Source organism: Gavialis gangeticus, unplaced genomic scaffold (genome assembly GCF_001723915.1).
Source record: "Gavialis gangeticus isolate Ggan-Ray unplaced genomic scaffold, GavGan_comp1, whole genome shotgun sequence".
NCBI lineage: Eukaryota > Metazoa > Chordata > Crocodylia > Gavialidae > Gavialis > Gavialis gangeticus.
In genome coordinates, this window is record NW_017729030.1 from 52,380,582 (window position 1) to 52,392,012 (window position 11,431).

Here is an 11,431-nt window from a genome sequence, read left to right on the forward strand (position 1 = left end):
GGGGGGGGGGGGAGGCGAGAGGGGCTGGCCATGAAATACAATCTGGTAATAATTTGTAACTTCATTAGCTGTAAAAAGTTCATTCTGATAAAAAGCACCTTTGTCAGGGAGCCCCTGCTTTTCTAGGCATGTGACCAACCATAAATATGTTTTCTGTTTGAAGCGTCTGGCTTATAAATAGGAGTATTACACCCGTTCTCCAATACATATGCGCTTACACCAGGTTTTTGATCCTAATACCTCCTCAGAGCTGCTGGGAAGCCGTTACTGCTGACAGTGCAAATCTTCCTTTTGTTCATTGATTGTAACGGTGTGTGTGTGGCAGCTGGATTAAATTAAGCCCCAAGTTTGTGGGCTAAAAGCCTTTATGGAACTTTTGTGCAAGGGTTGCATTTCTGAACCAAATAATTTTCCTTTTAACTTTGACCAAGTGCCCATGTATGCTTGCCTGTTGTGGACTAACTACCTGCAAACTTGGGTTTTTGATGTAGCATCTTCTAGAAGAACATTTGATATCACTGTATTTTATTGCACTCTACTTTAACCCGACCAGATCCAATTGGTTATTTTTAATCCAGGACCACTAAGTCTTGTGCAGCCCACTGCTGCCCTGACAGCTTGGCTGGAGACCAGGCGTAATGCTGTTTCATCTGTAAAGAAGCAGGTGTGACCCAGGTCTCAGCATTCATTGCTCCAGGGTGAACCAGGAGGCCATGTCTTTCCTAGTTACCTCTCTGGTAACAATGAGCAACACTCAGTGTTACTATCTTCTAGCTATCTACTTATTCAGCCTCAGTGTAATGTGATAGTACATGAATATCAACTTGCATTTAAAGAAACTTTTCCAGCTCTTAAGATTAAAGCATCTTGCAAATGTGACTGCCAAAGGCTCAAAAACTGAAGGCAAACAAAAAAGTGATGGATTATCATGCATGTTGGAATCTAGGCAGACATAACAATTGTAGCAGCATCAGAGGTGATACCCATATAAGCTTTTAATACGCACTGCTATTTCTGCATGTTCCTGAAGATATACAAGTGTAGCAAAACCACTCCAACTTTAACCCTGCTTCATTCGGGAGCAAAGTCAGGGTGTTATAGCACTTGTACCACTATGAAATAGCATAAGAGCTGCCACAGGTCCCAAGCAGCATCTCTCCCATCACCTTTTGAAGGAGCTAAAAAATACCATTTGTCCATTATTGTAGTGTAAGATTGGCTGTAAAGAAAGGGCCTTCCATCTTTTCTTCACAAGAGAGAGACCCAACGTGTGGGTTGTGGCCATGCATACAACTTAGCATGGGTTCTTTGGTTAAAACCATGGATGTGCTGCCACTGTTTTTAACAAGGAGTAACTCTAGCCATGAAGTCACACAGCCCATCCCTGTGCAGCTGGATTTTCTGTAACTGCTGGAGAGAGGAGGAAACTAAGGCAAGTCATGACTGAGGAGGGGGGAAATCTGCACTCTGGTTACATTCCAGCACTGTGCTCTGAGAGCAGGTAACAAGGCAAGGGTGCATGTGGCAGTGACAGGGAGGCAGCCACCTTGATGTGGATATCCTTACCCAGCTGCGATCCATAACGTAGCTACTACGCAGTGCCAGCTTGTCCATCTTCAAAGGCCAACACTTAGCTCGTGACAAGAGTCAAGCTAAGTGATCTGTGGCAGTGACAATTACCAGTACTTAGAGAGTGGGTGGGAAGATGCCATCAGAGGTGAACCACATTAAATCCTGCTTTTTCCTTTCCCTGTTGCATGTGCCACGCTTTAAAATATTGCATCTACTCCCTAAAATGGCTTCTCTCACTGACTCCCAGAACTGGGCACCTGCCAGTGCTTTGCATCTCCTGTTCACATGTAGAGGGCTCCTAAGTTTCGAAGCTGCTTCAACACTCAAAGCTACATCCTTGCCCTGTTCTACTTGTTGCTTCTTTGGTTGCAAATCGGCTGTCTAACTGTGTGTTTCACCGCCCTAAAAAAATCTAGCTAGCATCATACGGGCCATTCTTTGTTTCCTGCCCTTGGAGCATGGGCAGCAGAGGGAAGTGGCTGGAAGGGTGCTGCTTAGTGATCTATAGCTAACAACGTGCAACTCAGGAACTGTTCAAAATAGCATTAGGGCTCCAATCACAGCCAGATACAGGAGTAGGGAAGCAAAGGTGAATGTGAGCACCGCTTGCCTGGAGCTGAGGACTTGGTATTTTATTGTCCAACTTATAACATTTAACTACATTTAACAATAGTTATCCTCCTGAAGCTCTTGGCCTTCTGAGGCACTTGCACCTTGTAGCCAACCAGATCCAAGTTAGCTCCTGCTATATTTGAAGAGATAAATCTTGACCCGCTTGCTGCTGTAACCTGGTTTTCTATCACTATTATGTGAGGTAGAACATAATGAACTTTGTCTGAAGTGTTCAAAAACAGCATTGCAGGGAAGGTGCAGACGACAAGGGCAAATGCAGTCGTGCTGTTCTGTCTTCTCCCTCAAGCAGGCTGAGATCACAGCTGTAAAGAAAAACGAATTGGGTTTTCACTCTGAAGAGAGAAGCTACTCTGCATGTATAGCATACGCAGTAAGCCATAAATCACTGCAGAGCTGCTGCTAAGGTCTGTGACTGTGGAAGTGTGCAGATTAGTGGGTGCTAAGAACTTTATGCTAGAGTGACACCAGGAAAACTGCAACAGAGGATGCAGTGGAAAGGGCTTCTGACACGTTTACAGCTAAAAAAAAAAAAAAGTTGAGTTGTGAATTTTTAGTTAAAAATAGAAAAAAGCACCAAAAACCTTAACGGGTTTAAAATTAAACTGCACTAAAACTTTGGAGCCAAGAAAGCTGACGGCCTTTCAAAAGATGCTTTTTCTTCGTCACTTAAATGTAGTCAGAAAAAAAATATTTTGGCAGTTTTTTCCCTCTCCTACCTGCAGATATACAGGATGAGATTTCTGCTATGCAAGCATAATAAATGCCACCTGCCAGAAGCTTTTACAGTCTATCTCATAAGAGCCTGCATGGTAAAGTACCTCTATATGCATTGGGATGAGATTGTAATGACTCAATGCTTGGGTGTCAATTTCTATATAGTGGAAATTTTTTTCTTTCTAAGCAGGAGGTGCAGAGGAAATTCTCACAAAGACTGTTAATGCTGAAGAACTGAATCACAGTCCTCAACTCACCCTCCCCAACTAGCACAGCACAGATGGCATCTGTGAGCTCTGCTGAAGCTAAACGCAGTCGTTTTGAGTTAGGGTCAGATCTTCCTGGTTGGGATCTCATAGGTTTTGGCCTGTGTACAAAGCTTACGGCATAGCAGCCTCCCCTGTACATAAAGCCTCTGGCACTGAGCGCTTCACAGGCCATTTCTGCACCTTCTCCTGCTGGAACACCTAGCCAGGGCTTGTTTTTGCATTTGTCTGTATGATAGCAGACTGAACAGCGTGAGGCTGAATCAGTGTCTTTGACTGTCTTCTTTTCAGTATCGTGTATGCACGCAGTGCTCTTTCGAGTGGTCAGAATTTGCCCCAGGCTCTTCATTGGGACTAGCTGAAAATTTGTATTTAAGTTGATGTTAGACCTGACAAGCAAAAGAAAAGGCACAGAAGCTTACTCCTGTTAGGTTTCGTCCCTCACTCCTTTAGAAAATGTCAGGTACTCTTGATGCAGCGCTAGCTGGCCACACAGCCCTTTCTGTTTAAGGTTAACATGGTGAATGCTTGATAGATGGCATCTTAAAGCAGTGCAAGGCCTTTTCACTTATGTTAAGCTAAAACATGTCTGTCTATCAAGAAAGGCCTTACACTTATTTTAATGTTCATGTGCAGTGTTAATTTTACAAATTCAGTGAGTGCTCAGTCCATAATATGGTTGGAGGTTCATATACTGAATCCTCTTCTCAGATGGTAGTCAGACCCCCTTCTTAAAGCTTATGTACCATCTTGCTGATTCGCCATTGCCTCTGGCAGGTAGAGAGGACAGTAGATTGAGATTTGCAGTAGTTACATTTAAAGAATTAATGCTGTACAGACACAGAACTTGTTTGTGAGTTGCTGTGGGGATTTTGTACTATAGTAGCCAGGTAATTACTTAGAACAAAATGGCTGAGAAAAGGTAGCCTTTAAAAAAAAGGCATTTACCACAGATCCTTCTAGTCTAGAGTCTTTCAAAGTGTAAGAGGTTTTAAAGCATAAAAAAGACAAAACTTTCTAGGAAAGACTGTCGCTTTTCTACACTAAGTTTAAAGTGGATTGACCAGTAAAATTCAACCTTTGTGCAAATGTTCAGTCCGTGTGCCTTTGTTTCTTCCTACAACAGCAGGAGTTGCACAGCATTAATCTAAAATTCAAAGCTTGTTGAATATTGTGGTTTCTCTCTACCATCCTGTGTAGGTTTTTTAAAATGAGTTGAGACTTAACCTAAACAAAGTAATTAAATAACAAAACAGGTGCCACTATGTAAAATGGTATCTTCACTCATGTGATGCGACTCAGGATAGTACACTCTTGTGTTCTGGATTCAGCTTAAATGCACATTTTTCTTTAAAAAGGTCATCGTTTCCAATTGCAGAATTGAGAGGGTATCTCACCCTTTCCAGACAAGTCAAGTCAATGTAATGTTAATGCTTTTTGTCAGCTGCACAACCTGTTAATTATGTTATTTTTATGAAGCATAGGTATACATTTTATTCATTAAATATATCTGAAAACTGTGATGTTTGGTTTTTTCCCCCCTCTGTCTGTTTGAACCTAATCAGAATTTTCCTGTCAAGAAACATGTTGATGCTGGTAATCGGAGACTGAACCATCAAGGAGTAGGGCTTGGCTATGGTTGTAAATGTTCTGAACAATGCACACGCCCTGCGCAACTTTTGGCACATCCAAAAGCAATGTTCTTTACCCTTTGCGTCTGGGGATCAATGCTGTCTCTGAAATGGATGATTTAGCAGCAGACAGAGGGTGAACTCCACAGGCCCCCAATCCAACTTCTCCCTCTGAAATAGATAAGTTTACATGTAGAACCTAAAGAGCTTCCTACTCTCCCAGGACAAGATTTCACTAAATTTGGCTGGCTTGGCTCTCTCTTTTTTTTAAAGTGGCTATACTGGTCACTAGATCAAGAGGACCTTGGGCACTATGAGGCTTGTATTTTGGACAGCCAGTAAAATCCATGGCTGTTGAGAAAGAGGTAAAACAGTCCCAAGAACAGGATCCTGAAAAGGCAGCATGCCGAGGGGAAACAGCCTAGCCTGGCCTGTAAGGGAAACTGATATAGTCCACGGAGCAGTGACTGGAACCCAGGTCCACATCCACTACTTCCATTTTCAAAGGAAAACAACAAGCCGAGTTTTTTCTCAAAGAACAGCTGCAGGTGACTACCGTCAGGGAGGACCTCCTTGCTGCCCTGACTCTGGTGCCAAAGCCCTGGAGAAGAGTGCACGGCTGGCTCTAAGCAGCTTCCTGCTCTCCGGGATTTTCTCTCCCTTCTGAGACCTCAACTCTGAGTTTTGGGTTTCACTTCAAGGAGCCTGGCACTTAACTAGCCTGCACCATCTGCCTTCAATGAGCTCTAGCCCCAGGGTGTGTTGGTAGGAACTGGGACATGCTCATCGCTCTATGTCAAACTCAGTGAGATCTATAGATCTATTTTTTTTCCCCCAGCAGAAAAGTGCTGTTGTCTAGGAATATTTAACGTCAAATTACTTTATTACAAAATATACTGATACAATGTATAAGGTGTTCAGAGAAGACCACTGTACATTTACAAATCTGTACTAGGGCTGACCATGTTCCAATCACATTTGAATTAAAAATTAAGTAGTGGAGATATGAATGCTTAAAGCTTCTGCTATTCCGTTGCAAGGAATGCTGGTTTCCACAACTGATATTGGCTGAAACATCTGAAGGAGACCATAATGTAACACACTGCTTCACAATAACCAACCTGGGTTATAAAAAGGGGAGAAAACATGGCCTGTTGCATGAGGAAGCTTCAGGCAGTTGTGCAAGCTGTGGCTCAGAATCGAGCTGTAGATAATCAAGCCAACACTGTCAAACTTCTTTGGCTGTAGGCATCCGTGCAGGTTTTCTTAAAGATTACTGTGACAGCTTCTTCTCCAATATTTGCTTCACCAGAATGGGATCAGCTCGCCTTTCTGTTGCTCTTTGAACCAGGCCTATCAGTTTATTCAGAACTTTTCGGTTTCCTGCCTTTATCTCCATAACCTTGAAATCAGAAACACAAGCAGCTTTTAGAAGAAGCCTACGATCTTCGGACACTTAAGACGCACGTGAGTATTATCTCATCTTAATACCAGCGTAGCTTAACATCTACAATTTACAAATTTAGCCCCAACAAGCTGTGCATGGTTGGAATTCTTCGCATGTTTGAAGCCTCGCTCCACTGGACCAGCACAGATCAGGCGATGATCTAGGCTTCTGAACTATTGCTTTCATGCCTACTGCAAATAAAATGTTTCTGCTTGTATCTAAACATTGCAACCCAATGCAAAGAGTGCCTTGCTAGAGGAAAGCAGCAAACAGAACTAAATGTCCTTCTGCACAAAGTTATACCAACCTACAGGAACCTTTTGCAAAGTATTTATGTTTAAACTCTTGCACTCATTCATCAGAAATGCACTGCATTTGGGTGAAGAGAGCATTAAAAACCAAGCATTTTCACCCACTGCCCCACTTGTTAACAGATTCTACATCTCAGAAAGATGCTGTAGTTCAACCACTAGTCACTGGCCTCTAAAGCTGTTTTCTAATGTTGTTAAGAAGAATAATTTTCTGCACTGTAGGAATTATTGGATAAGATTCCATGGCCTAAATTATACAGTATGTCAGACTACACAGCAGTTGTTTTTGCCCTTAAAATCTAACCTATGAACTAACTACCAACTGCAACAGTTGCTTGCATGAATGCAAATACTCCCTATTGTATCTGAATTTTAGGCTGTCTTAAACCTTGTCCATAATCCCATTATGGAAAGGACTCATTGCTACCATTATCTGCTTGCAAATACCTAAATTAGATAGTTCAGGAGGGTCTAAGTATTGCATTCTTTCATAAATTGCTTCATATTTGAGGATTAGTTTACTTTAAATAACAAGTTACTTAGAAAAAGCAAGGCATATTTTCTCTTGCAATAGCCCAGCTAATTGTTTTATAATATAAGTTCTCATGGGAATTTAAAGTATAGAACTACAAGCTTAAAAGTGTCTTTGCTTTAGTAGAAGATCACTTGAAAATAATTTGGAAGCAAAGCAGCTTTATCATGTGGCTTGGATAAAAAACCAAACAAAAAACCATGGGAGCTGAGAGAAGAATTAAATTTTCACAAAATACATTATTATTGAAATGGGAATCTGGCTGCAGACCTTCAGCTTTTGTGTTCCCTGATCAGTTCTAATGCTCAATCTGCCTGCACTTGTGAGTCTGAAAATACAGAGGCACTTTTATCAGGCACTGCAAATGAGTCAGTCTGATGGAGGTCATGCAGACCTACTGCAAGCTCATTTTCTTTATCAAAAGCTCTTTGCAAAGCTGTTAGCATCCCCCAATGAGATCTGGTGGTAGGTGGTATTGTTCTCAAAAGATGTTAGCATTTCTTCCAACAGCAAATGTATCTAGACAATGTTTATAGTTAAAGTAAGCCATTCATTCCTGTTTTTACATTTCGTGCTCTAGAGAACACATAAGCACTTGATTTTTTTTTTTTTAAAACTGATGTTGCACACTGTCAAGGCATTTCCCCCCTCCCTCCTACATAATTTACAAGGCTCTTTTTTCCTTCCTCTAACTGAAAAACTCTGAAAGCTTGAAACTGCACGGGAGGTGCAAGCTTTCTTTTACTACATACATAGCCTGTAATAGCAGGTTACTCATAGGTATGGAATATTTTTGGGGGCTTGGAGGGTAGATGGATGGAGGAGGTGAAAGAGATGGATTTTGCAAAGTATATTCCAGAACTGAATAACTGGTTTGACAACTCTAGTGCTGTCCCTTTGACCTTATTTATACAGTAGAGATAGCCAAAGAGATGATTTCCTGTGAGTTGCCCTGGATTTTCATGTTTTTAACTCTAATACTGTCCAACATGACCCAAAAAATCAGAAAATTATACTGATCAAAATAGCTTTGCCAAGTTAATGTAAATGCTTTCTGTGCAGAGTGGAAGGAGTAAGGATCTCTATTCTTAAGTGCTTTCTTCTGATATATCATTTTTGTGCATATGCAGAGTGACTTAGCTTGTGGGACCAACCAGACTACTAATTCCCCACTTTTCCTCTGCAACTGTACTGAATACACACGAATCCAGAGGAAGGATGGCAATTTTATACCCTTCTTAGATCCCCAGATTACCAATGTATTGACATTTGTTGTACCCATTTGCCCACCCCTCTGATAATCACCTCTTCCTGATGTCTTTCCATGACTGCTTGACAGATCTGGTCAAGCTCACTCTGATTCTGTATTAATTCTAGTTGTTTTTCCTTGACCATCTGAAGTGGGGTCTTCCCCTCCCCCTTACATAATTCCTTAAGCACCTGCAGTATTGGAAAGAGAGAGGTAGGGAGTCAACATCGACAGCATTCACATATTTGATTTCCTCTCACACAAATGTGAGAGCATATTTAACAACAATAAAAACGAGGTTCAACTCATTTTCACTTACAGGTTAAAGCCTAAAGCAACAACCTAGACTAGAACATCCCCCCCATAGCCCCACTTTCACAAAGACACACAATATTCATGTCAAATGGTTTTGCAACAGGAAGGTCTTCCACCATTCAAGGGGATCTGTGACTCCATTGCCTAGCTCTGCAAGGAAGGCAGTCTACTAATCTTGCGTTATTTGTGAGGACCATTGAAAAAATCATTTTGGCGAACAAAGCCTCTACTGATTTGGCAATTAGAGCACCATTGTACCCAGTCCGATTCCAGGTAACTTACTGCGTTGCAGATCATCATCCTCACAGAAGCAATGTAATGCTTTGGCTGTGAAATGAGGATACATAATCGGAAACAGAAGAGAAACGTTACAAATCAGACTGCACGTGGCAGCCGCAGTCCCTCTATCTATCACTTCTGAGTACAGCCGGGCAAGGCTAAGCTTCTGGAATAATTACTAGCTAATGTTGGTGTGTTTTCCTGCTTTGGAGCATGGCTCTCACCCTGGAATAAACTTGAGAGAAGAGAACATTTATAAAAAAGCAATTTCCTTGGGCAGTCATTTTCTGTATTCCCTCTGCTCTTATTTCAGAGATGTAGGATGTGAAAGAGAAAGCCCTTATTAAAACAGTGCAGGATCAAGCACAAGCAGCTGAAGACATAATTGTATGTTTAGGGCATCATGATGTGCTGGTGAGGAAATGAACGTTCTGTCAAAAATTCAGCATCAAAAACTGACTGCAGGATTGAGGCGAAGTTGTAATTTCAAGGTATTTCCAATAATAAGCAGTGCAATAAGACAGCTTATGAAAAACAGAACAAATTACATGATAAAAACATCTTGGAGATTTTCCCCAGGATGGAGGATTTTTCCCTCCCAGTTCGAAACTCCATCAGCATGAGGTAGTTTAGCAGTTGTGCTCAGTCCTGTAAGACACCTGTGCTGACGCAACCTATTGTGAGCGAGGCACGACTCTCATCTGCCTACCCTGACCCCAAGTCTCTGATAGAAGTTACTTCTGTTTTTTATTTTGCTGGAGGCCTTAAGGAGGATAATGGCAAAGCTGCCTTGAGAAGCCAAACCACAGGTTGTGCACTGGCTGTGAGAAGCTGTAGGGTGAAGAGAGATCAAAGTTTTGAAGTTATGGATAAATGTATGGTCACCATTATGACCACTGTGACACCTGAAGCAATTTTTACCTAAACAACATTTTCTCTTCCAGTTACAAGCTTAGCAATCCTAATAGCAGAGCCACTTGGAGCATCCAAGGAACAAATGCCAGAGTCAAACTGCAGGTAGACTTTCACAGGCAGCCTTTACCCCTTCCTGATCATTCAGTGGCTGGCACAAGAGAAATCCTGTGATTGCTGCTTCCCTGCCAACGGCAGGTGCTCCATCCTCCCCAGGGAGCAGGCAGGAAGCTTTTTGTAGCAGGATTTCCTCCCTGAGCTCCCCCGAGGCAGTGCAACTCCACGTCACCCCTTGTGGGGAGCTGTGTGCTACTTGCACAAATGAGTCCATGGGAAAACTCCCTGGAGATCTTGAAACACCACTCAGAGCAGGAACTACCCAATGAGGAAGCTCTCCCTCTGAGAGAAAGACTAAATTGATTTGAGGCTTGCTACATCCTATAGCAGCAATTCCCATCTTTAAATATAGTCCTCTTGCAGGATGCCATGTGAACAACAGGGACAGGGAGCCTGAAGCAAACAAAAAAACCCCAACGCATCCCTTTATGCCCAGCAGTGTTACCAAGTAAGTCAGGACCAAGCTACCGTGAGAATCAGGAAGCCATAACTTGTGCAAGGCTGTTCTTGGCACGGAGAAACTTGCCTGTGATAAACTACAGGGGGGCACTGGGGGAGGGAGAGCAGAGACTGAATTTTTCTTTCTTCTTTCACTGTGTATAGGCAAGTGGGATTTTTTTTACTGTTGCAACTTTAAAAAGCTTGAGCTGTTCCTGTAGTCAAACCCCAGCTCTCTCTGCATAAACAATCTGAAGAACATAGATGCAAAAAAGCCTCACTGTGCTATTTTTGGAAGTCGAGAAGGGAAAACCTGATTAATGTGGTAGGTTTGTGCAGTGATTTCCTCTCACCACACGCAATGCAAAGGGAACCCTGGATACTGTATGCTGGTAATGTATTACATTATTAGTCAAAGGTCATTCGGAAAGCATTTTATCTATGGCACCACAATCATAGACAGATATCATAGATTAAATAAAGCCCTTCTATGCAGACATACAGCTCTCCTTTTTTTTCCTTTTTTAACTGGGATTTTATAAGCTTTTCCCATTTAGACAGGATCAGCCTCATGTGTCTATGATCCCTGCCTGCATTGGTTTCACAGCTGCGTGTGCGCATAACAATGCTGTTCAAATACAATATCCTATGGCACAGTAATACTGCAGTCTCTGGGGCTGTATAAAAGCCTAGCTAGATTTGTCCAGAAGTCTGACTAAATCCTGTTAATTTTTTTCTTTAATAAATGTTTTGCTAAACATAAAATAATTTTGAAACTGCCTTTTTTTTTTTCCTTTAAACCTAGCCACACTATAAACCAGCTAAGCAAGTACAAGGCAAATCTCCAGAGCTGATATGAGAGTCTCTATAGCTCCTACCACAGACTGGCCCAGGTTGGATTCAGACAGTAAACATGGTTAAGTTTTTCCTAGCCATATAAGCAAAGCACTGGTAAGAATTACTTATTTATTTAGGACTTGCAAGACTTGCTTCCACACATGTCATGAGAAGCATT

At 41.9% G+C, this 11,431-nt stretch overlaps 1 protein-coding gene across 6 annotated transcripts in view; it reads right to left on the minus strand.

The window, feature by feature from the left end:
* Positions 1-2,182: 2,182 nt before the first annotated feature.
* The window catches only part of GATB (glutamyl-tRNA amidotransferase subunit B), an 82,809-nt gene continuing 73,560 nt past the window's right edge, over positions 2,183-11,431 (minus strand). For 2 of the 6 annotated variants that reach the window (XM_019522208.1, XM_019522212.1), the window contains exons 12-13: positions 8,412-8,546; positions 5,679-6,218 (exon numbers count right to left, since the gene is read on the minus strand). In XM_019522208.1, coding sequence (XP_019377753.1) covers positions 6,090-6,218; positions 8,412-8,546 — 264 coding nt within the window. In that variant the 3' untranslated portion in view covers positions 5,679-6,089. The other 4 variants (XR_002098470.1, XM_019522210.1, XM_019522209.1 and 1 more) reach the window with 4 other exon arrangements.